This window comes from Ursus americanus, chromosome 33 (assembly GCF_024610735.1).
Source record: "Ursus americanus isolate L20-20 chromosome 33, mUrsAme1.1.p, whole genome shotgun sequence".
Classification (NCBI taxonomy): domain Eukaryota; kingdom Metazoa; phylum Chordata; class Mammalia; order Carnivora; family Ursidae; genus Ursus; species Ursus americanus.
Genome location: NC_142159.1, coordinates 18,499,902 through 18,524,003, shown reverse-complemented (window position 1 = coordinate 18,524,003; position 24,102 = coordinate 18,499,902). Strand labels below are relative to the sequence as shown.

General features: G+C 57.6%; 1 protein-coding gene across 6 annotated transcripts in view; it reads left to right on the top strand.

Annotated features, from left to right (window-relative positions):
• ARHGEF10L (Rho guanine nucleotide exchange factor 10 like) overlaps positions 1-24,102 on the top strand; it is a 143,245-nt gene that overhangs the window by 24,747 nt on the left and 94,396 nt on the right. For 5 of the 6 annotated variants that reach the window (XM_087858280.1, XM_087858277.1, XM_087858278.1 and 2 more), the window contains 3 exons: positions 10,361-10,440; positions 16,733-16,921; positions 17,731-17,764. In XM_087858280.1, coding sequence (XP_087714406.1) covers positions 10,404-10,440; positions 16,733-16,921; positions 17,731-17,764 — 260 coding nt within the window. In that variant the 5' untranslated portion in view covers positions 10,361-10,403. Of the gene's footprint in view, positions 1-183; positions 208-10,360; positions 10,441-16,732; positions 16,922-17,730; positions 17,765-24,102 lie in introns of those variants that run through there. The other variant, XM_087858279.1, reaches the window with a different exon arrangement.

The window sequence follows — 24,102 nt, the reverse complement described above, 5'->3', positions numbered from 1 at the left end:
TCTTGCCCAGCTTGGCAGTGGATCTGTTTGCGAAGCTCTCCTGGGAGGAGCTGTCCTGGCCACAGGCTGATTTCAGAGAGGAGGAGCCACAGTCCTAGGAGTGGGGGCCCTACGGGCCTTGGCCGCCTTCTCCCTGCCCCTGATGGTGGTGGTGGGACGGAGCCCGGGGCCGGCGTGGGACCAGGGATCCCTTCCTTCGTTCAGCAGGTGTGTGTTGAGGTGTGCTGTGTGCCGTTCCAGGGCCGTGGAGAGAGCGTGAACAAAATGCTAAGGCTCCCACCTTTGTCGCGTGCACATTCTAGGAGGAGGAAACTGATAGAAACAACTGAAACGTCCACATGTTCGGAGGCGTTAAATGCTCTGAAGACTGGGCAGTGGCGTGATGGGGATGTGTGTGTACTATTTCAGAGAGGATGGATGGGGAAGGCCTGTCTTTGAGCAGAGCTCTGAAGCAGGTGACAGAGCCATCCAGGCGTGTGTTTGGGGAAAGAGCATTCTAGGAAGAGGAACGGCAAGTGCAAAGGCCCTGAGGTCGGGGCACGCGTGGGTGTTTGAGGAGCTGCACGACAGTCATTGTGACTGGGGTAGGGTAAGTTATGTGGGGAGAGGTAGGATCTGCAGTCTGGGAGGTAGTGGGGGGGGCACACCATGTAGAGCCTTATAGGGCAAAGAGAGGATCCTGGCTTCCACTCTGAATGGGGTAGGAAAGCACTGGAGGGTTTGAGCAGAGGCATCGCGGGCAGCTGTGTAGAGAACAAAGTATGTGCGGTGAGGGGTGAAAGTGGAAACGAGACTGGTCAGGGGCTATTTTAATGGTCCAGATGAGAGATGGGGATGGTTTGGCCGGGGTGACAGCAGGGAGGTGGTGAGAAGTGGTCAGAGTCTGGACCGGTTTAGAAGGTAGTGCCAACAAGGCTTGCTGAGGGATGGGATGTGGGGGTGAGAGAGAGGGGGCGTCAAGGTGAGGCGGAGGCCTGAGCCCCAGCCCCTGGCAGGCTGGTGCGTCCATCAGGTGAGCTGGGAGGCTGGGAGGAGTCGGGGAGGGGTTGCGAGTTGGTGTGGATGTTGACGTCAGGGTGCCCGGCCGACTACGGCGCGGACACGCTGAGCAGGCATGAGGGGAGAAGCCTGGATGGAGTTCAAGGAAGGTGAGGCCGGAGGTGTCACTGCACAGAGGGTGTCCAAAACCACGGAACAGGCGAGGTTGCACCCAGGGAGGCATCTTCGAATCAGGTCGGAGTCCTGAGCCCGGGACTGGCCCACTGGTCCTGTGGGAGGAAAGGGGGTGGGGTGGGAGCCGTCCCAGAGGGAGGGGAGCAGACAGAGGGTGGCAGGAAGGGAGGGATGGGGCCCAGGCACACCCACTGGTTTGGGCATCTCGGAGCAGTGGGCGCAGACACCCCCCACCTAGATAGCTCAGCACAGAATGGGGGGTGTCCTGGACAGGGGGCACGGGCGATGTTTGCACAAGGGGAGCAGGGGAATCTGGTGGTGGCTTGAGCTGATGTGGGATTGGTGTGGTTTTGGATACTGGATCCTTAAGAAGAGCAGTCATATGCCATCTTTATGTTGGCAGGGAATGATCGAGGAGAGAGGAGCCGAGGTGTCTCTTGGCTGCCTCACCTTCTCCCCAGAAAGACAGCCCCCTCCTCACATGCTCCTCCCGCTCCCAGCCCCCAGGCTTCTCCCATTCTGGCATTAACTCAGAGTCCAGGGTCCTTCCTGTTGTCTATGTGGGGGTCCACGTGTCTAAGGGGGAGGGCGCCGGGGTTTCCCCATCTGAAGGCCCACGGGCTGAAGAGCTATGGGTCTCTGAGCCCCTGGGGTGGGAAGCAGGAGGCACTCGGCCCGTATGGGGCAATGCTGGAGTCCATCTCCCTGACTGAACCCCGAATTCTCTGCTTATGGAAGCCAGTCCATACAGCCCCGGGGGAGGGGGGCAGCACGCAGGTCCCAACAGAGAGGGGATGCTTGCTGGGTGCAGTGGGGAGCCCAGGGTGCCTCCCTCAGCTCCAGCCCCCAGAGCCCTGAGGGAGGGTGAGGGCGGCGGGCCAGGGCGGCCGGCGTGGAGGGGGCCGTGGCAGTCGGTCAGCTTCCATCTGCGACATCTGGGGGGCACAGTGCTCAGTGTCCTGGCCGCTGCCTGTTGTGCAGTAATGAGCCGTGCCTTCTGGTGGGTTCCTGCCCATGCCAGGCAGTGCTCCTTTCCTTATTCATCCCTCTTCACCCGAGATACCTCCCTCCCCCTAGTGCAGACACAGCTAGGCAGGTCCTAGCAAGTAGTGGAGCCAGGATTGGAATACGGTTTGACCCCAGAAGCCCTGCCCTAGGCTCTGATCTGGAAGGAACGCGGGCCCAGAGTCCATGGGGCTCCTGGTCAGCAGCCCGCAGTTCCATGCTCCTGGAGGGTCCTGGGGGGTCTCACTGTCCTGAGGCCACTCAGGGACCTTGGGTGCTCCTGGGACAGCTACCTGATCGTGGGCATCTGGGGGTGAAGCAGTCAGGCCTCAGCCCCCCTCTCCTCAAGGCTTTAGGTCAGCTTGCTGAGTGGCTGGGAGCCACCCTGGCAATCCTGGCTCCTGCCCTTGGCATCACTTGTGTGCCGGGGTGGGTGGCTGGGACGTGCCTCTTGCCCGCTCTCCCTCACCCCTGCTTTCATCGGCAGGCTTAGCCGCCTTCCTGGGGAGGTGCCCTTGCCTGGAAGGCCCAGCTCTTTTGGCCTCTCTGCCCCTGCCTGGGCTTTTCCTGCAGCCTGGACGTTCCACCCGTCCCCTCCGTCAGCTCTGCTGAGTTGCATGGAGTCAGACACACCTTCCTCTCCTGGTCCTGCCTTGTGCTTCTGGGGACTTGAGGCAAACGCGTTGCCAGTCTGAGCCTCAGCTTCCCACGTCTGACAGGGAGGGAAGGAAGCTCACCTGTCAGGTTTGGTTCCATCATGGAAATGCCCTGTTGCTAGAATGAGCGGGCCGGAGCCACACTGGCGCTAAGTTGCCTGAGAGGGGGGCTTCCGGGGAAACCGAGGCTCGGAAGGGTGAAGGGGTGGCACAAAGTTGATGCTGCCCCCTCTGGCCTCCAGATTGTAGGCCATGGGACCCCATCACGTGGAACAGCCAGGACATGGCTGAGGGTCTAGGACCCCCAGGGGTGAGGGCAGGACAGTTCAGCCCATGGTGGGAGGCTTTGCCCCTGGCCCTTCAGCCCTGAGGCTCTTGCCTGGGCTGGGTCATGCAGACGGAGCAGTTAATGCGCTGGGGGCTGTGAGGGGGGAGGGGACTGAGGACCCATCTGGGGCAGCCCTATTTATATAGGTGGTCCAGCAGCTTCTCCAGGCCGGCTCTGGTTTCCCAGGCAACAGCCCCCAGGGATCCCCCCTGGAGAGGTGCCAAGTGGGTGGGCTCTTCTGCCCAGAGGCCTCCTCCTGGAGGCTGCTCCCCGCCTGTCCTGCCTAGGGATCATTGAGCAGGGGCACACCTAGGAAGTCAATGGGGGAAGAAGGTTAGGGGGTGGGGACGCCTACTCTGGGCTGGGACAGAGCCTCCATTGTCTGAGGCTTCAGCCTTTGACCAAGCCTCACCCCTGCCCGTAGCCTGGAGGATGCTCCTCTTGGCGCCTTCCTCCCCCTTCCTGCTAGGGAAGCCCATTGAGTGGCCTGGAGTCTCGTGGGTGGGGGAGCTGGCCTCCTTGTCCCTCTGGCATTTGGAGGCTGGGGAGGGGCAGGAAAGAAGCTCCCCCCACTCACCCATGCACTCACCCACCACTTGTTACCAGGGTCCTGCCCTAGCTCTCCCCGCTCACAGCCCAGGGCCTCCCCACCCAGGCGCTGCGTGGCCTGGGGAACGTCCCTCAGTCTCCGCCTCATCGGTTGGGGGAATTAAATTAACGAAATGAAACTGTCCAGCACTCTTGGTGCACGGCCGTGGAGTGGCACCAGGAGATGTCAGCTGTCATTTTGAAGACCATCATTTCGTGACCTCAAGCGTGATGAGGGTCACAAAGGACAGGGCCGGTAGTCTGGTGGGCGGTCAGTCTGGACTCAGTGGGGCAGTCTGCAGAATGGGACGACGGTCCTCAAAGAGCAGCAGGAACTCCGGGCAGGGAGCTAGCATGTATTAAGACCCCACCAGCGTGGTCAGATGTCATTTCAATTTACACCCGCACAGGACAGCTGAGGACAGGAGGCACAGAGAGGGAATAGCTGCCTGCGGTCTAGCCTGTCTCTCTCCCAGGCTCTGGATTCTGGCTGTGCGCCTCCTGCTATAGCTCCGTGGTGTTTCCTTGGGGGAGGTGCCCTTTCTCTCCAGGATTGCATCCGGAGGCTCCAGCAGGTGGCCCCTTGCACGGAGGGCAGAGCTGTAGGCATCCTGCCGCCCTGCACACAGTACACCTGTCCTTCTTCCCACCAGGTGCACAGCCCACAGCTTGCATCCCCCCCCGCCCCCTGCCCCCCCTGCCTCTCCCCACCCCCCACCGGGCTCTGGTCTTTTTGGACAGGGCAGAGGATACCTGAGGGGGCTGGGGTTCCCACCTGGGCGAGGCCCCTCTTTCCATGCAGCAGGAAGCCCATACCCACAGCTCCCCCAGGCCCAGGGACACAGCGAGTAGGTCCCAGGCAGGGGAAGCTTCTCCGATTCTAGGCTTAACTCAGTGCCGTTCAGCGGCTGTCGTCCTGTGTGTGGGCTGGTGCTCCTGGCACGGAGATGAAAGGAAGTTATAATCCACTGGCGGGGAGGGCGGGCTGTTATAATAGGGGCTGTACATGCCCCAGAATCGCTGTGCCCTTTGAAAATAGACTTTCCCTGGCTGCATCCCTGAGCTGTCAGAGTCATGGGCTTGGAACACATGTATTTTTTTTTTTTTTTTAAGCTTCACAGCTAGCTTTGGGAACCACTTCATGAAATGGGTCTGGGGAGGAGAAACTGGGTCTGGGTTTTGAAGGTTAAGTAGGAGTTTGCCTGCTGGTGTGGGCAGGAGTTCTACATGGAGGGAATAAACAGCCTGAGCAAAAGGCCCAGGAATATAAAACAGGTTGGCAAGGTCCTGGGCCTGAAGAGCCTTCATGAGGGCTGGGGCAGCGTTTTTAGTAGCTGCTGAACTCTGAGAGAGGGTAGTGGAAAGGGGGGAGGGACGAGTCACTGAGGGCCTTGCTTGGATCCTAGACTTCATTCTGGAGGCCACAAGGAAGGGTCTGAGGGTGTGTGTGTTGTGTAAGGGTCACTGTGACTGCAGGGGGTTGGGGGCAGGTCAGCCAAGGGTCTGTCTGACAAAAGGCCAAAAGCCACAGAAAAACTCTGGGAGGGCCCAGTTGCTCGGAGGAGCCCTGGTTCTGACCAGCCCAAGCACCGGCTCTTGCTCCCCTGTCCCGCACATTTCTCCTGGCTTCCAGGGGACGCACACAGGTGCCACTGAGACCAGGTTTGAGATGGGTGCGTGGGCCAGAACCTATTTCTTGTGTGTCTCCATCTCCAACCAAGGCTGTGTGGCAGTCACCTTTCCTGTAGCAAGGCTGCCTGACTTGGATAGGCCAACACCTGCCGCTTGCCCAGCTTCTGGGACTGAATTTCTGCCTGTCTGGACCCCTGCCCACCCTCCCCTCTCCCACTGGCCTCTCTCTCCAGAGGCCAGCCCTCCCCGTGCCAACTCCAGCAGCCTCCCTGACTTTCAGGAGCCCTCCAGGGCTAGTTCTCCAGGCCCCATCCTGGAAAGCAGGCTGGGACCACTCCATTGATTGGGAGTGAGAGATGGCTCTGAGTGGGGTGAGCCAGGGAGGAGGGGCAGGTGCAGGCTGGTGGAGGGTTTCCTACTGGGCCTCTGGGCTGGATGGACCTTGAACTCTAGAGGGAGGAGGAACTGATAAGCTTTTTGATTAAATTAGAGCCGGGAAGACACCTGCTCTAGTGAGCAGGGCTGCTGAGGGTGGAGGGAGGTGCTCACGCTGGCCTCTCTGAGCAAGCTGGGTGGTCCAGGTCACTGAGCTTACCCCACTGGGGCCCACCCTGCAGCCCGGGAGCTGGGACTCCTCCCTGGCTCCTCTCTATCTCACCCTGACTGAATGTGGCCGAAAAGCACAGCCTCCCCCTAGCCATTCTGCCCAGTGTAGCTGGAAAGAGCACTGTTGCGGGGGTCGGCCTGCCCGTCCAGTCTTGGCAGTTGTTTTCAAAGAGCTGGCCCCCAAGAGAAAAGTCATCTATGTCCCTGCTGCCCGAGCTCAGCCCAGCGAAAGTCACGGAGATAGCAGTGGCCAGTGTTCACCGAGAGCGTCCTCCGTGTGAAATACCTCGTTGCATTGGCACAGGACCTCTGCGTGGCAGGTGCTCAGGAGGGAGGTGTCAGCTCTGCTGCCAGGAAGTGTTAGAGCTGGGATCGGAACTCAGATCTAGCAACAGATCCCACCCTTTTACCTGCTGCCCTTAGGTGTTGGCCTCTCCGTGGCTCGGCTTCCGCCCCTGAAAAGCCAGAGCAGAGCCGTGTTCAGCGTAAAGGCTTCCTGGTTCTGACCCGCTGTGAGGTTTTTGCCTTAATGTTCTTTTTAAAAAAATGGGAGCAGTTATTTTTGTTGTCCCTTCTTATAATGCCCACCTGAGCCCAACACCGTTGCTATCTGTGGGGGTTTCCTTCCAGGCCTTTTCCTCTGTGCACTTTTCTAGCACAATCCGAACCGCTTCTGCACTCTGCTGACCACCTTCGGTTTTCCACTGGCTCGCCTTCACCAGCCGGACGGCCTCTTTTGCCAGAGACTGTCATGGCAGGAAGGTTCTGGAGCCCTTTTCAGAGAGAGGCTTGGTTCCGGAGCATCAGAACACATTTCTTCTGGCTCAGGCTCCCCCCCTTGAGAGCTCCCAGACCATGCATAGCTCAAGGAAGCCTTAAAAAAAAAATCAATAAAAAGTAAGAAATAGCCAAGTGACTCCACCTGTTTGCTTAAACACATTCCCTCCCATGACCTGGCTCCTAGCTTGTAGCAAACTGGGACACAGTCTACACAGGAGCTCTCAGGCCCATTTCACAGAGGGGAAGCCCGAGGCTGTGGTCATGCTGATTGCAGAGACAGAGCCCAGCCCGCAGGCAGATCCGCCTGCCCCAGGTGGCTTTCCCCAGATCCCCATAGTGTGAAGTCCCTCCGTGAGCCCCCCCAGGGGCCCTTCCACTCCTGGGGTATGGAATCCAGACACAAGGTCCCGATTGCTGACTCCCATTTTGGTGCTGATGGAGCCTCCCAGCATTGTGTGATTGGTCTCAGGTGTGTTGCTGGGAGCCCCATGGGGCAGTAGTGGGACCCCCTTTGTACAGATGAGGACACTCATGAGGCTCAGCTCGCCTGCTGGTGGAGATGAGTCCCTGGCTCTCAAGGCGGAGCTGTGCTCAGCGCAGCCTGTGTTACGAGTGTTAATGACAGCCGTATACCAGCGTGACCTGGGGACCCTTCCAAGAGCTTTACACGTGTTTGCTCTTAATTGTCTTGATAACCTGCAGAAGTGCTACTTTTATTTTATTTTATTTTATTTTATTTTATTTTATTTTATTTTATTTTATTTTATTTTATTTTATTTTATGGCGAGAGAGAAGGAGCAGGGGGTGGGGCAGAGAGAGGGAGAGAGAGAATCTTAAGCAGATTCCATGTCCAGTGCAGAGCCTGACATGGGGCTCTATCTCACAACCCTGTGATCATGACATGAGCCAAAATCAAAATCAAGAGTCAGACGCTTAACTGACTGAGCCACTTAGGTGCCCGAGGTATCAACTTTTTAGTCCCCACTTTGCAGACAAGTAAACTGAGGCCCAGAGATGGGGGCTAGTCCAAGGTGTCACAGCTCCTCTGTGGTGGGACCCATGTGCTGTCGGGTAGCCTGAATGTTTTCCTACATCTTGCGCCGTGAGGGTCTCTCGTGGCAGCGATGGTTGCCCTGAGAGACCCCTGCTCCCTCCCCTGCATCCTTCTGAGGCTAGGGGCATGTGTGTACAAATGGTGGCCACAGGGCTATGGGTGTGCAGGGGGCTTGCAGCTCTGTATTCTTGCCTGGGGACCTCACTGCCCCCGATTAGCCTGTAGCAGACGCCTCCAGATTCCAGCCCCAGAGTCCAGAGAGGCGGTGTGGTTAAAGGAGGGAGAGGAGGGTTTGGGGCCAAGGCCCGCTCTGGGACCTCAGGCAGATTCCCTACTTCTCTGTGCCTTGGTTTCCTCATCTGTAAATGCAATAAGGCAGATAAAGCTTTGGGCTCCATGAATGCTGGTGTCTCTCTTCCTTCCTGGGGAAAGCCTCGGGCTTGGAGCAGAGAGTGGGATTCAACCCTGAAGGGTGAGGAAAAAGGGGAGGACAGCTTTCTGGCCTGGAGGGAAAGGATCCCGGGTTTCTGCATCATCAAAAAATTGTATTTGAGCAGCAGTTTGCATACGGGCTGGGGCTAGGCACCTCCCTTTTCCCTCCTGTAAAATGGGCGTCCGTCTCCCGGCTCCTTCCTAAGTGGAGCCCCAGGGAGGAGGGCCCCACATGAGGAAGGCTGTATGGCTGTTGTTGGATCTTTCGACTTGCAAGGAAATGTGCAGATATTTTAGTTTGTTTCCCAAAGCCCTTTGCTGAAGATCAAATTTTTGTCTTGACAGTTTTGAGTGTGGGACTATGAGGCACGGCCACCTACTTAGTGGAAAGTAATTTGCATTCAACCGACATGAAAATTGCAGTCCTCCTCTTTGACCCCGTCGATCTACTTCTGGGCACATGCCCTACAGGCTCACGTATCCATTTGCTCAAGGCCCTATGTACGGAGGATGTTAGTTGCTGCCTTGTTCATAATGCCAAAACCCCGGGGACACCTCAGGGTCCAGTGGTAGAGATTACATCAATTATGGTATTTCCAAAAAAAAAAATCCGCACACTGCGCAGGCATTCAGAAGAGTGAGGCTGACGTCTATGTCCTGGTGTGAAATGATCTCCAAGTTTCTAAAGCTTAAAAAAGGCAGGTCTAGCCCAGCAGGTGCAGTGTGCTCCCCCCGCCCCACCTCCCGCCTCCGTGTGAAACAAGACACGTATACGGGTACCGGGATAAGCAGGCACACTCATGGAACGTTCAGGACTCCCAAGGACCTAGTGAAGGCAGTCACTTCGGGCGATTGGGGTGGACTGTGCAACCTTATGTCTGGGTTTTGAGAGGCCCTGGAGCGTGGTTACCTAATGAGCGTGGCCCCCGGGGCCCACGGCCTGGGTTCAAACCCCAGCTCTGCCGCTTAGTAGACGTGTGATCTTGGGCAACTTATTTAACCACTCTGGGCCTCATTTTCTCATAGTTTGGATTAATAGCTGTTAATATTTGTTAAGTGCTGAGAATAGCATCTGAGACATAGTAGGCACTATGGGAATGTTTGCTGTTGTTAATTAATTGCCATTTACATGCATTCTATGTTTATTTAGGAAGCCAGTTATAAAAGTAAAGGCTTTGAGATTGGAGAGGAAAGCAGACACGCAGCATTTGTGGCAGGGGCTGATTGGACTGGAGGGCTCATGCTTTCCCTCCAGGACTGATTCTCCCCTCCACAGAAAGGTCTGGAAGGACAGCCCCTAGCTCAGGATCAGGGGTGCCAGTACAGAGCGGGGAGAGCCCGTTCCCTCACTGCTTGGACTTCAGGCAAAGTTGGCCGCAGGCCCTGGGAATCCCAGTGGAGCCACCACTTTGAGGCCCGGGAAAACTGTGCTCTCAGCTCCGAGCTTTTGGGATTCTGCCCCTATCTCTGGCCATCTGCCTCTCTGCATCCGTTTACTTCCCTTACACCCATGTGCCAAGGCCAGTGGCCCCTCGCCAGCTGGCCAACGCTGTGGGGCAGGATGGGGAGAGACAAAGAGAGTGAATGGCCTTTAACTGGGCTGCAGGCGGGGCTGGTGTGAGGGGCTGGACTCCAGGGAGCTGTGGTCACTGGACGGCTGGGACGAGGAAGAGTCCGGCCACGTCCGTGACAGTTCAGGCGTGATCCAGCTTCTGGAGCACAGAGGCCGCAGCAGGATCCTGCCTCTGGGGCTGGAGTTCACCTGCAAGCCAGAAAGGAGGAAGGGGATTGTCTAGTTGGCCCCACCAGGGTTCCCAGGGGCTCTGGGCACTGAGCAAAAGTAAGGTCTGTGGTGGCACGGGTTTACGGGGAAGATGGGGTTATAGCTCTGCGGTTGCTGGTTTTCTGGGTTAATGATTTATGGTGGGTGGGGGCTGGGCCCTTTCTGGCACCTTCCTGTGCTCGGGAAGCTGCTAGGGAAGGAATGGGAGAGCTGGTGGGCTGGAGTGCACAGGTCGTGAGCTAATGACCCCTCTCTGCTTGTTGAAACTTTGCCCTTGAACACCATCTAATTAGATTTCTGGCCTCTTTTTTTTTTTCCCACAGGCGAGCAGCTGGGACGGTGCTGGTTTGAGCTGGACCTTGTCTGATGGCTTCCTCCAATCCTTCTCCACAGGCTGCTATAGGTACCGTACCCCAGGCTTCCTGCTCGTCCCTCCTCCGGACGGGCCACTAGCTTGGGGGCAGGCTGATCCTGGGTATGAATCCTGCTCACCGGCTCTGGGTGGTTAGCTGTGTGCCCTCGGGCAAATGACCTCATTCCTCTGCTTCAATTTCCTTGTCTGCAACATGGATCATAATCTCCTTCTCATGGGGTAGGCTCCGGACGAGGGGGTGATTCTTTACCTAAGACCTCCTGGAGATTTTAAACTTTTTTTCTTTAAAGATTTTATTTATTTGAGAGAGAGAGAGAGAGCGAGCACGCACAAGCTGGGTGGGGGTGCCAGGGGAGGCAGAGGGAGAAGCAGGCTTCTGGCCAAGCAGGAAGCCCCATGCAGGACTCGATCCCAGGACCCCGAGATCATGACCTGAGCCCAAGGCAGATACTTAACCAACTAAGCCACCCAGGGCCCCTGGAGATTTTAAACTTTTAAGACCACAACCCATAGACATGACAACAGGAGTGCTGTGTGCTTGGGGGTGACGCTTGTGAATTAAGGGTGGTGAGGTTGAGGGGAAGGGCCTGGGCTGTCCACCTCTATCTGCCAGCTGGGTCATCTGGCAGTGGCAGGGTGGCCAGAGTTATCGGGGAAAAAAAGGAAGATGATGAGGAAAACCCACACGTACGCTGAAACATTATTGGTTGTTAATCCGAAATTCGGTGTGATGTCCTGTCGTTTATCTGGCAATAACCCCGGCAGTAGAGCCTCGGGCACCGTAGGTGAAGTCCGGGCTCCCCCCCTGGAGGAGGTGGACCCCCTTCACCCACTGGGCCCCCCTTCCTGTCTTGTGATCCATCCTCTGGGGGAGGCAGAGAGCAGAGAGGTCGCGAGTGAGGGCTTTTTCACCAGCCCAGCCCTGCCACCGACACTGTGTGCTTAGTTGAGTGACCTGGTGTCTCCGTGGCTCAGCCTCATCACCCATAAACACGGGGACAGTCATGACACCCTCTCGGGTGCTGTTGCAAGGTTTAAATATATGGAAAGCGCTGGCGTGTGGTAATCAATCACTCAATGAATGGGAGCTCTTATCGCTGTGGGGTGTGCTGTGCTCTGAGCCCTGGGCAGAGAGCAAGGAGGGGGTCCCTTCCTCCCTGAGCTCTCGTGGTCTTCTCCGAAGGGTGGGGGACACGCATAGTGAAGCCCCCTTCACTGTGCACGGTGGCTTCTCGGGTCTCCGGCCTCCTGGGCTCGCTGGGGTTGGCTCTCCCAGGGCTGGGGTGTGGTCAGGAACATCAAAGGCCCATGTGGCCAGCTCTTGTCTGGCCACCTGTCCAGATGGGTGGGAAGGGCTCAGTTCAGCTCTCAATTATCCAGGGAGGGGCTTCCTGATTTTTCTTCTGATAAGGAGCAGTGTCTGGTTACCTGGGTCTCAGGAGCACAGGAACAGGGCAGCGGGGGACGAGGGCATCTCCTGAGGCATGACTGTGGCTTGGGTCCCCCTATGCTCCCTGCTCTGTCTCCTGCTGCCATGGGCATTTTGCACCCTTTCTCCTATTCACCAAAAAGTAAGAACAAAATGACTTAATGATTACAGCAATTCGGTTCCATTCGACAAACATTTGACATGTGTTGTTCTAGTGGTATCTGATATCGCTGGCTAGTATCATGGGGTCGAAACAGGCTCTCTGCCATTTGCTGATTGTTTGAGAGCTTCCTGTTGTCTTACCAAATAAAATTCAAATTCCCCCAAACACCTCTTCCCAATCCTATAGCCACCAGCTTCCTTGCTCACGTCTTCGGCTCCTCTGGGTCCCAGGCTCCGTGTTCTCCACTCCTGCTGTGGCTGCAGCCTGTGGTACCAGCTCTGCTGGGAGGCTGTCAGACCCTTATTCACCCTGTGAGGCTCTGTGCAGGGGCGGCCCTGTGCCCGAGGCTGAGCTCCCAGCTGTCACTGGGCATGGCTCAGGCTGGGGGTTCGAGGCTCATCTCTTGCCATATTTGCCTGCCTCACCGGCAGTGAGTCCCTTGACACTTGTCTTACTCCTCTTTGAACCTCCTGGCCCCGGGGCTGCTGGGAATAGTCCCCTGGATGCAGGCATGACCATGACCGTATGATCGATGTCCCTGGACACAGCCCGTGGCCGGTTGCTCCGTGGGCCAGGCCTGTGACTGGGAAGGCCGGCACATCTCCCCCAGGGCCCAGGGCTGGGCTCTGACTCAAGGCAGTAATCATAATAATCATAAGCATAGCAGAGATAATGGTAATGATGTTGTGGCCCTGACAATGAGCAGGACCGGTACCAGCAGTGAGCACGGGCCTCACACCAGGCGCTTTCGTCTGTGGGTTCATTCGGCCCTCCCGTCCAGTGTCCCGGCCTCCCGAGAGCTGATCGCTGTTCTTGTCCTTGTGATAGGTCAGGAAGCTACAGCCTGGGGGATACAGTGACCCCGTGTTCATACGGTCAGCATCTAGGAGAGCTGGGGTTGGAGCCTGGTGGTCTGACTGTGACGCCCCGGTCACCACCTGATACTGGCCAGGGGCACTGTTCCCACTGCAACTCAGGCGGATTCAAGTGGGATGGGCCAAGGGCATGGAGGCCTCCCCAGGCTCAGGGTGGGTCTATATCTGGTAGCCCGAAAACAGTGGGCGGGAACTTTGTAGTCATTCATTCCAGCATTTTTAAACTTTTATTTTACTTTATTTTTTTTTTTAAAGATTTATTTGAGAGAGAGAGAGAGAGAGCACGCACACGCACGTGAGGGTGCTCGCTGTGGGGGGGCAGAGGGAGAGGGAGAGAAGCAGACTCCCTGCTGACCCAGGGCTCGATCCCAGGACCTCGAGATCACGACCTGAGCCGAAACCAAGAGTCGGATGCTCCACCGACCGAGCCACCCAGGCGCCCCAGTATTTTTAAACTTTTAAAACCACAACCCATAGGGGTGCCTGGGTGGTTCGGTTGGTTAAGCGTCTGCCTTCAGCTCAGGTCATGATCCCAGGGTCCTGGGATTGAGCCCCGCATCGGGCTCCCTGCTCAGTGAGGAGTCTGCTTCTCCCTCTGACTGCTGCTCCCCTTGCTTGTGCTCTCTCTATGTCAGATGGATGAATGAAATCTTTAAAAATAAAAAAGGCCACAGTCCACAGCCCTGAGAACAGGAGTGTGTGTGTGTCCAGCAGATACTGTGTGTCTGCCGTGTGCCGAGCACTGTAGCAGATGCTGGGGACGTAACAGTGAGCAAAACAGACTAGAATCCCTCACGAGCTCACGTTCTAGTCAGGACACCGTGAAATGCATAAAAGCATCGAACATCACTGCTGACGAGGACCGTAGAGAAAAGTAGCAGACAAGGCCATCGGGGAGTCCCAGGGGGTCTCTGTGGGCTGTTTTGGGCATGGCAGCCTCATCTGGAGACGACCAAGAGTAAAGACCTGGAGGAGGTGAGAGCAGGAGAAGATACCTGGGGAAGAACATTCTGGATCCCAAGATGGCAAGTGCAAAGGTCCTGAGGCTAGAGCATGTCTGGCACATTCATGGTGCCTCAGGGAGACCAGTGTGGGTGCAGAGGAGCGAACGAGGGGAGAGCGGTAGAAGATTCTACACCCCCTGTATGTGTGTGGATATGTATGTGCAAACTGAAACAGAACTGTCAAAACCATATCAAAAGTAATACCAAATGTGACTTTATTAATATTATAATAAAATATTTAAAAATATCTCAAGCAATTCATAAACGAAACAGAATGCTGCCTGGGGAACCCCCTGATTGATTTTGTGACCCACCAGTGGGTTGAGAACTGTCATTTGAAAACCATTAATCCAGCTTCCAACTCAACCCCTGGATTTCCTTTATTAATTCATCATCTCAGAGCCAAGTGTCCAAGGGCTCAGCTAACTTCCGAAGGCAGCAGGGCTCAGGGGAGAATGTAGGAATGGAATGAAGACAGAACGGGTTCAGAGCCGGCTCCCCTCTTACCTGCCGTATCACAGTGGGTGCGTCACTTTGCTGCTTGACTCTCTGTGGTTTTGTCGCATCCAGTGGGGATGGTCGTGTTACCCCAGGAGCTGCATGGGGGCACATTTCAGGTTCTCAACCAGGGTTTGTGTCTCTTACCTGGGGAAGGAGCTTCTGCCACCGGCCACATCACTGCCCAGAGGAGTCCAACCCTGTCGATGTTGGCCTGAGCTGTCCCCAAAGCTCCCAGGAGGGGAGGGGAGCCCCCACCTCAGAGGCCCCCATCTGGTGGGGAGGGAGGCTAAGCTCTGGGCTTCAGCTGCACTCCAGCAGCTGGGGAAGGGGCTTTGTGAATTTGAGACATTTGCACCTAGAATGTTCTGCTCTGCAAACGCCCAGGTCATTGTGCGGGAGGGATTGGATTTTTCTAGTCCAAGGGACTCCTAGAATTGGATATGCCCATCCGTCCTTCTGCTGTTCCATCCAGCCGTCTGTCTGCTCCATCCGCCTTCCTGCCTGCCTACGCGCCCTTCCCCCTCTGAGCACCTGTTGGGGCTGAGTCCACAGACAAGGGCTAGGCAGTCCTGTCTTCAAGGATCCCGGCTGGGAGGGGCTGTACGTACAACAGGTGTTATTGTGTAATGCGCCCACACGCCAGGCACTCAGCCAAGGGCTACAGCTACCCTGGCGGTTCCCAGGTAGGGGTGATTTTGTCCCCCAGGGGACATTGAGCAAGGTCTGGAGACATTTGTGATTGTCACAACTGGAGGGTAGTACCCGCTTCTAACGGGTAGAGGCCAGGGATGCTACCGTACGTCCTGCCGTGCCCCCACCACCAAGGCCCTGGGGCCCCAGAGTCAACAGTGGCGGGGTGGAGAAGCCCTGACCTACTTCCCAGGTCACGTTCACCTCGGCCTTATGGGGTGGGTGCTGTTTTTATTCTCCCGTTTATGGAGGGAGAAACCAAGCGACCAAGAGGTGAAGAGACTTGCGCAGAACCACACAGCTGGTAGGGGGCTCAGGCAGGGCCAAAGTGCATATGCTGCACACCCTGGTGTGAGCTATACAGCAGGGCTGCCGAGGACAGCCGAGGAGGGATGGTCAGCTTTGCAGACTTTTTTTTTTTTTCCTAAGATTTTATTTATTTATTTGAGAGAAAGAGAGTGCACGAGCATGAGCAAACATGAGTGGGGAGGAGAGGAGAGGAGGGGCAGGGGGAGAGGAGATGGGGGGCAGGGGGACAAGCAGACTCTCTGTTGAACAGGGAGCCCAAAGCGGGGCTTGATCCCAGGACCCCGGCATCATGACCTGAGCCAAAGGCAGACACTTAACCCACTGAGCCCCCTGGGTGCCCCAGCTTTGGAGACTTTTAAAACCAGGCCACGTGCCCCTTTGGTTTTGGAGGGGGTTGGCACGGACTAGGGGGACAGCATAGTGAACCCCTGAAGTTCTGTCCAGCCCCAGGTTTGAGGAAGGAAGTCCTCCAGGGAAGAAGACCAGGGAGCTCAGCTTGGTGAAGTGGGTGAAGAGGTGAAGGCCTGTAAGCTCTTTAGGAGAGAAATCCATTCCTTTTCTTGTTTAACAGAAGTTGCTGAGTTTCTACCATGGGCCAGGTCATGACCTGTCCCCTTAAAGGGGACAGTAAAAACGACTCTTAGGGATCTGAGATCGGCCCGGGGAATACAAAAACGAGCACAAAACACATCTTTGCAGGTTATACAGGGATAGACTAGAAAACAAGGGGCTAAGACAGAGGGGGGCCGTGGCGGGGGCGGGGCTCTGCTTCACTTGCTCTTTAATGGGCGGCAGGAGGGCATGGCCGTGAAGGGGATCTGGGGGTGCAGGCTCCTCGCCCTGCCCAAGCAGGTCCCGCAAGCTGGTTTCCTTCGGGCTCCAAACACCCAGGCGGCTGTGTTTTATGCGGCTGTGCCGTGTGCTGGACAAACGTGTGTGCTCACTCACACGTGGGAGAAGCACACAGGCACACACACAAGGAACAGCGGACAAAGGTGTGTGCCCACACGCACACGCGCTGATGCAGCTGCTTACAAAGCGGGGAACTAGGAAACAACACGGAGGTACAGCCAAGTGCAGCCTCGCGCCCGTCCTTTGCTCCCACCTCTCTGTCCACTGCTCACCTGCTTACAGCCCTCACCAACCACCGGGGTCACCTCTTGAGCACAGGGGGCCAGCTGGCCCTGGGCAGGGCTCTCCTCGAGTCCCTGGGAACTGCCCTCATGGCGTCGCTCAGGCCCGCAGCAGCTCCCCCGCGGTGGCCGTCTCCCTTGACCAAACTCCAGGCCCGTGGCCATCTCCCTTGACCAAACCCCAGGCCCGGCTGCAGCTAACTCCTCCCCCCTTGCAGGAGATCAGCTGGTTCCGGGAGGCCCCGGCCCCTCCCCCGAGGCAGAGGACGACCCTGGAGAGGCTTTTGAGTTTGATGACAGTGATGATGACGAGGACACCAGCACTGGCCTGGGTGTCCCAGGCGTTGCTCCAGACAAGGACATCGACGACGCCCCACTGATCCACTTGGACTCCGCCCCCATCACTGGTAAGGTGTTTTTGGGAGCCTTGGGTCCTCCCATTTCCGGGCCTCTGGGGCTACGGAGAGCGGAGAGCCTGGGGGAAGCTCCAGGCTCCCAGGGATGCCTCCCAGCCTCTCCACTGTCCCCAGAAGCAGGAAGGGAAGAACCATTGAGAAGTTGCATTCCGTGGCTTCCCTTGGGAACCAGAGATTCCAAGCATTCCTGCAGCATCTGGTGCACTTTGACACATCGGTCAGTCGTGGAAGTGGTTGGCCCCGGCTTGGGCTTTGGACACAGTCGCTGCCCAGGGCTTGCGTGTTCGAAGCCCCTCTTCCCCAGCAGCTTCTCCCAGGGAGTCACACCAGCCAGAGAAGCCAGCTCCCAGAGGTCCCGGTGGCCCTAGGGGTGGGAGTGCCCTGATAAGGCGGTGTTAAATGGCAGCTTCTGGGCTCTTGTGTTGTGTCATCTGGGAGAGACTGGGGACCGGCCTAGCAGGAACTTCCTGCAGGCTTGGGGACAAGGGGCTCCTTGAGGAGCTGGGGGTGGGGGGCAGGCCCAGAGCAGGCAGGGTGGCTGGTTCTGGTTGGAGTTGGGACGTGGGCCACGGTGGTGGGAGTGGAGGTGATGCAAGTAGGACAGGTAGGGAAGCTTAATGACAGTGCAGTGGGGGGGGGGGGGTGGGAGGGGAAGGGAGGCAGGAACCCAGCAGGCACTCAGGTTGGTCCAAGCCCCGTCTCTGGCACCCCAGGGAGGCTGGGAAAGGGGGCGGGGATGGACCAAGTCCATAGGGACCAGCCTCAGGCCTGACAGGCTCTCCTCTGCTCTCTTCCCACAGATTCAGACCCGGCAGCCTCACCACCCCAGACACAGTAAGTGAGCCTTGTTCCTTTGCTTTGGTGGTTGGAGAAAGAGGAGACACTGGGCAGGAGGTGTGGGGAAGGGTGGTGCTGTGCCCAGGACTGCTCGGACTTGGCTAAGGATCTGTCAGCCATTCCCCTCTGTGGCCTCCCAAGCCAGCTCGGAGGTGGGCTGCACGTCTGGGGCTTGGGGGCCATAAAAGCAGAGGCCTCTCAGGGTTTTGTTCCCTGTTGCTTGCTGCCTGGCTTTGGGGACCTGAGTACTTAGAGGGTCCTCCTCTAAGGGAATCCTTAGTGGTGGATCTAGGCCCCGGGGTCCGGGTTTTAAATCCTGGTCACCCTGGCAGGAGGAGGGGTCTTCCTTTGTCTCCTGGTGTGCAGAGCCAGGGGGCCTGATTCTCAGGCTGGTGTCACCCAGCTGGAGAGCTCGGAGATGCAGCTTCCTGCCCTGGGCCCCTGGAGCCAAGGCAGTTCTGGACTCAAGGGCAGGAATCCCTGTATTTGCCATCTAGAGTGGGTGGGCCCTGGGAGCATTTCTGCTGGGCCAGAGGTAGGGGATCTGCCTCTCCTCCCTGGCTGGGGACCTGAAATGAATCAGCGGCCTTGCACCTGTGCGGGGAGTTCTCATCTCCCAGGGGTTAGAGTCCTCCAGGGTGGGCCAGAAGCTAGCCAGAAACTCAGTCTAGTGGGGGCTGCAGACACAGGAGAGTGGCCCAGAGAAGAATGCCCAGGGAACTGGGACACCGATGGGAGGGGGCCCAGGAGGAGAGCTCAGGGAGAGGGAAGCTTTGGGGAGGAGTGTTTATTAGAGGAAGCTACTGGTAGAGGCAGGGGGTTGGGCAGGGGAGTGGGTTGTGAGCAAGGGCACCACTAGCCTCAAGGCCACTCTCCTGGAGAACCCTGTTGCCCACTCAGGGTCAGAATCTCGGCAGCCCGGCCCATCCCTGCCTGCCTTCTCCCTGTGAGTCCTGGAGGCCAGACTGGGTGTCTGGCTGGTGCAGTGCTGAGGTGGTGACCGGTGGCCCTGAGAGCTGGAGCCACATAACATGTTGCTATTGTCAGCCTGCTGGTCAGTAGCTCAGAGAGTGTTTCCGGGAGACGGGCCCAGTGTCTGCCTTGAACCCATTGCCCACTTACCTGTCCTCGAATTGGCCCTGGGGCAGCCCCAGCCACCTCGAACACCATCTCCTGGCTGTACCAGGGTGTGAGCACTGGAGGTCCAAATCCCCGTCTAGCTCCCTAGCTGGGAGGCTTTGGGCTGCCTGGGAACCTCTCTGAGCCCCAGTTTCCCTGTCTGTATGATGGAAGTAATACCCATCTAGGAGCATCGTGTGGAATAGGAGATGCTGGTAGAAGGACGTACCAGATATGCACCCTGTGTTCACTTCTACTCCACCTCCTATCTCAACTGGGTGTTTCCAGCGATGGGGCGGGAGGGACAGAGACTGTGCTCAGAGCCTTAGCCTCTTGGGCTAGGCCTGGGTTGCTGGGTGAGTCTCCCCAACACCTGGTTTGAATAAATGTCACTTTTGAGTTCCCTTACTGGGCCAGTACAGGATCCTGGCAGGAGTCCTCAGGGGCCTCCCTCCTGCCCTTAGTTTCACAGATGCAGAGATTGGGAGCAGGACTTGTCCAAGGCCACGCGGTGAGACGCTGGCAGCCTCGGACTCCTCGTCCAGTGCTCTCTGTGTGCTCCCAGCTGCACCCTCCCTTCCAGATCTCTGTTTACTTCCCTGCGTGGTGATTTTCCATTTTCCACTCTGGAGTCCTCTGGGAGAAGAATCCATTCAGATCACCATCCTTCTCCTTGTTATCCAAGAGAAGGGGGAAAAAAAATTTGCTTTCCTTCTTTTTTTTTAAGACTTTCCTAAAGGTACTCACTAAGCAAACACTGCTTTGCAAAAGCAAATCACCCAGTGGAGGACATTTCACCAACTCTCCTTGCATTTCCTCCATGGCCGCAGCCTGGAGGTTTGGAAATGGCCCTGGGCTTTGCCTGGCTGCCTACCTGGCCTCTGGGGGGCTCCTAATGACACAGTTTGAATAACTGCCCAGATCCTGGCAGAGCTGCAGCCCCCGGGGGACCTCACCCCCCTCAGGGCACCGGCCCACAGCTAGGGAGGGAAGCGGGGCCAGTCCGCAGCCCCACGTCCCCGCTGGTGAGCTGCCAGGCAGGAGCGTGGTGGGGAAGTGAGGGCTGGAGTCTGGGTCCCGGGACACCTGGGAACTTGGGCTCCGAGCCATATGGAGCTGGCTTTGTCTTTCTCTGCGTTGGCTGTGCATCTTTGAGCAAGTGGCTTCCTGTCCTGAGCCTCACTTCTGATCGCTAACAGGGGTCTAGTCAGTCTCCTTTCTCGCAGGACTTGCTAAGGCGCGTGTAAGTTAGTATTTACCCCGCGCCCCGTCTGGCTGGCCTGCGCTGGCTGCTCCAGGTGTATTTGCTGTTGTTAATCGGGGTCCCGGTTTAGATGTGGTGTTAGAGGGAGCTGGTTGGGCTCCGTACCCGGAGAGTCAGACAGGCCCAGGTCTGACCTGGCTCCCCGGGCCGGCTACCCCACCTCTTCGAATCTGCCCAGGGAAGGGAATCATCCCTGCGGGGCTGGCGGTCACGGGGCCCACTGAGGCTGACGGGCGGTCCAGGTCCCTTGGCAGGGGCGTTGGGTCCGTGTCTGACTTTGAGGCCTGTGGACTTTGCGGTCCCTGTACCTGCTTGGCTGGGGGAGGCAGCCAGGCTGCTGTGGGGCCAACAGAGCCGCTGGCGTTGCTGAGTGCATCTGTGCCGAGGCCCCAGGGGCGATCTGAGGGTCAGGCCACCCTGCTTAACCATCCAAGGGGTGAGAATAGCTGGGGGTCTCGTCCGTCCTTGCTGCTGGGCGAGAGCAACCTGCTCGGCTTTGGTGTTATTTTCTTTTCCTTGAGACACATCTGCTGCCAGGGAACAACAACAACGGCAAAAATAATAGTAATGAGAATGGTTGTGTTTACCATGTCCCCGGGGCTACGTGTGCAGTCCCACTGATGCCTCCCGCTGCAGGAAGTAGACACTGCCCTTCCCCGTGGCACAGGTGGGGAAGCTGAGGCTCAGGGAAGCTAGGTGGCCAGGGTTACACACAGAGAGTGGGCGTTCATTCAACACAGGGGCTGGGACCTGGGCCCCTCTGCCCGGGGGTTGGGTGTTTATCACTGCGCTGCCCTCCAGGGTTGTGCTCGGGACTCCAGGTCCGGACCCAGAACCTCAGACTTTGGCTCTGGTGGGGGTGTGGCCGGCTGCATACGGACGATCCGACTGTGTGTGTTTATTGGGGTGTGCATTTTGCCTGCTAAGAGATGTAACTTTGCCCTGGTTCTTAGGAGAGTAGTTGACAAACAGTCGGTTCCAGAGACCCCGCCTGGGGAGCCAAGCAGAGTGGCCTCAGTGTGTGATTCTGGGGGAGCCCCTTCCCTTAAAATGGGAGCAGAGCACAAGCAGCCCCCTCCCCCCTGGTGTGGAGATGTCCCCCCCAACCCCCCCGGCCCCCCCACAGGCTGGCTCCCTGGGGTGCAGGTGTTTAGGGTGGGGGAGTGGGGACTTATGTTTGCTGCTGGGTCCTCACGGCTTAGGACAGGGCCTTGGGGGAGTACTGAAGGCATCCTGTTGCATGAATGACAGGCACTGGAAGACAGATGGCCGAGTGGGGTCCGAAAGGCAACTTTCAGTGTCTCCATGAAGAGGAGGAGAAGGAGGAACGGGGTGGAAATGGGGCCTCGGAACCTGGGCTCTGACTCGGCCCCAATGGGGGCTGGGCCGGAGGCTGGTGGGAAGCAGGCTCGGAGAGGCGGGGTGGCCTGTCCCGCCGATGCTGGCGGTGCTAGGGAGCTAAGTACGCGGTGCCCATGATCTCTCCCAGCACCGCAGCCCCAGGAGATGGGGTGATGGGTCTTGCCCACTTTTTCGAAGAGGAACCGAGGCTGGCATTGCAGTGGCTTAGCCGAGAACTTGTGGGGCTGGGGCGTGGTCGTCTGCAGGAGCCTGGGGGGTTGGCCGTGCCTGGTGAACTTCGAAGCGCATGCGCTCAAGCCCCTGAGCGCTTGCTGGGGGCATCTGGCTGAAGCAGCATCCCAAAGCACCAGTGGTTGCTGGAACAAGGGCGTGTGGGTCGCTGGCTTCCTGTGTTTTCCCTGGACTCAGGCCCGTGCCTCTTCCCTCTGAGGGCACCGGCCCCCTCTGGAGTTGTTTGCTTTTCCTGCCCGGTTTTGCTGCCACCCCCATAGGGCCCCCTGCGGCCTTAGTATTTCCTGCTGGGTCAGGCTTCTGGCTCCTGTCCGGGCCGCAGGGATTCTTATTGGCTCCTGGGAGGTACCTGTCCTGCCCTGTCCTGGGTGTCCACACGAGATGGGCTGGTCAGTCTCTCGCCTGGGCCTGGACTCTGGGGAAGCAGTTGGGCAGCCGGATTCCTGGAAGTACCAGGAAGCCCCGTCCTCTCTGGACACATTAGGTGTTGGGAGGCCAGGCCCAGCTCAGGGAAGCAGCATTCAAACAGAATGGAAACAGGGCTCTGGAGGGCCTGTGGCTTCTGAGGCCCATGGGTGTGGGGAGCATGGGGGTCTTGGGAGGGACAGCTGGACAGAACTGGAGTCTCCCCAGCCCCAGAGGAACTTCTCCCTGGCAAAGTCAGTCACTGGGTTGTTACTCAGGGCTTTTCAGATTGCTGAGCCCCAGCGTGGAGTTGTTTGCAATCCCAGGCTTGCCCTTAATTTCACCATTTCTGAAAATCCGGAGCATTTCTGGCCTCCTGTGTCCTGTCCTGAGGGGTCCATGTGGGACCCGCGGCCTGGCAGAGATCAACTCCCCCCAGTGGATTCCTTCATGAGAGGGTTATGGGAACCAGGCCCCTTTAACACTAGAGACCTCTCCTTCTGGTTCCTTGCTAGTTCCCAAATTGGAAAAGCTGCATTTTTTTGTTTTTGTTTTTCTTTTCCTCTCTACCTCTGGTTATGAGGGGTTTCCACATCTGAACTGTGGCCTTTGGATCGCAGTATAAAAGGACCAGCACAAAAATACCCAGTATAAAAGCCACACAGTCTCTCCTGAGAAAGGTACCCATGTGCGCATTTGTTGCATTGAGTGCCCCGGTCAGGAATCTCGTGACGTCCAGCCCTGGATCTCCGCCGCCATAGAACGCGGCCTTATCCATCTCTAATCCCTGATGCCTGGCACAGAGAAGGCCCAGTACTAATAGTTTACATGTGCACGACTTTATAGTTTACGTGGTCCTTTCCACACATCTCACTGTGGTTCTCACAGCTGTGGTGGGCGGGAAAATGCCCTCCCACCCCCCCCCCCCGCCAAGAATGCCATGTCCTAATCCCCGGCACCTGTGAACATGTTACCTTCTATGGAAAAGGGATTTGGCAGATATAAGTTAAGGATCTGAGATGGGGAGATTCTCCTGGATTCTCCAGGTGGGCCCAGTGAAATCACAAGGGTCCTTATGAGACAGGCAGGAGGGCCCAAGTCAGAGAGAGATCGAAAGATGCCACGCTGAAGGCTTTGAAGACGGAGGAGGGGCCGTAAGCCAAGGGATGCAGGCTGCTCCCAGAGGCTGGAAAAAGCGAAGGGAACGGATTTTCCCCAGCACCCCTAGAAGAGCAGAGCCCTGCTAACACCTTGCTTTTACTCTAGTGAAACCCATTTTAGACGTCTGACCTCTACAACCGTAGATAACACCTCTGTGTTGTGATTTCTCACAGCAGCAGTAAGGAGACTAACACAGCTGGAAAGATGGCATTATTACGGATCCCACTGTGCAGACCCAGAGGGGTGCAGCCCCTGGTCCAGGGCTGGTGGCACCCGAGCTCACAGCCAGAGGGCAGGGCTCCGTTTGCCCTCCCCCCCTCCCCCTGCAGCCCTCCCAGCCCACACAGGATGGTGCTGGGGCCGCCCTTGGCCGGTATTCCACTGGCTGGCTGGCTGGCTGGCTGGGAGTCCCCTGCCCTTCACCTCCGTCCTCCATCGTTCCATCCTACACACCTTTACGGAGTGCCTCTGATGCGCCAGGTCCCTCAGTGACCCAGCAGACAGTCCCTGCCTTGGGGGAGGGGCGCCGCCACTCTGTGCCAGGCTGTGTCATTTTCGTGGGCCTGGCCCAGTTCTACAAGTTCCACCTGCCTTACCTCGTTCATCCTCGTGACACAGAGGCGGGCACTATGATAATGCCCACTTCACGGATGCGGAACCGGGTCAGAGGGAACGTGGCATCAGCCTCGTCACAGAGCTGAGGTGAGGCAGAGCCGGGGCTGAAGCCAGTCGGCTCGGCTCCCAGAACCGGTGTTTAACCCGTGGAGGGCGGTCTGCGGCACGGGTCTGGTGG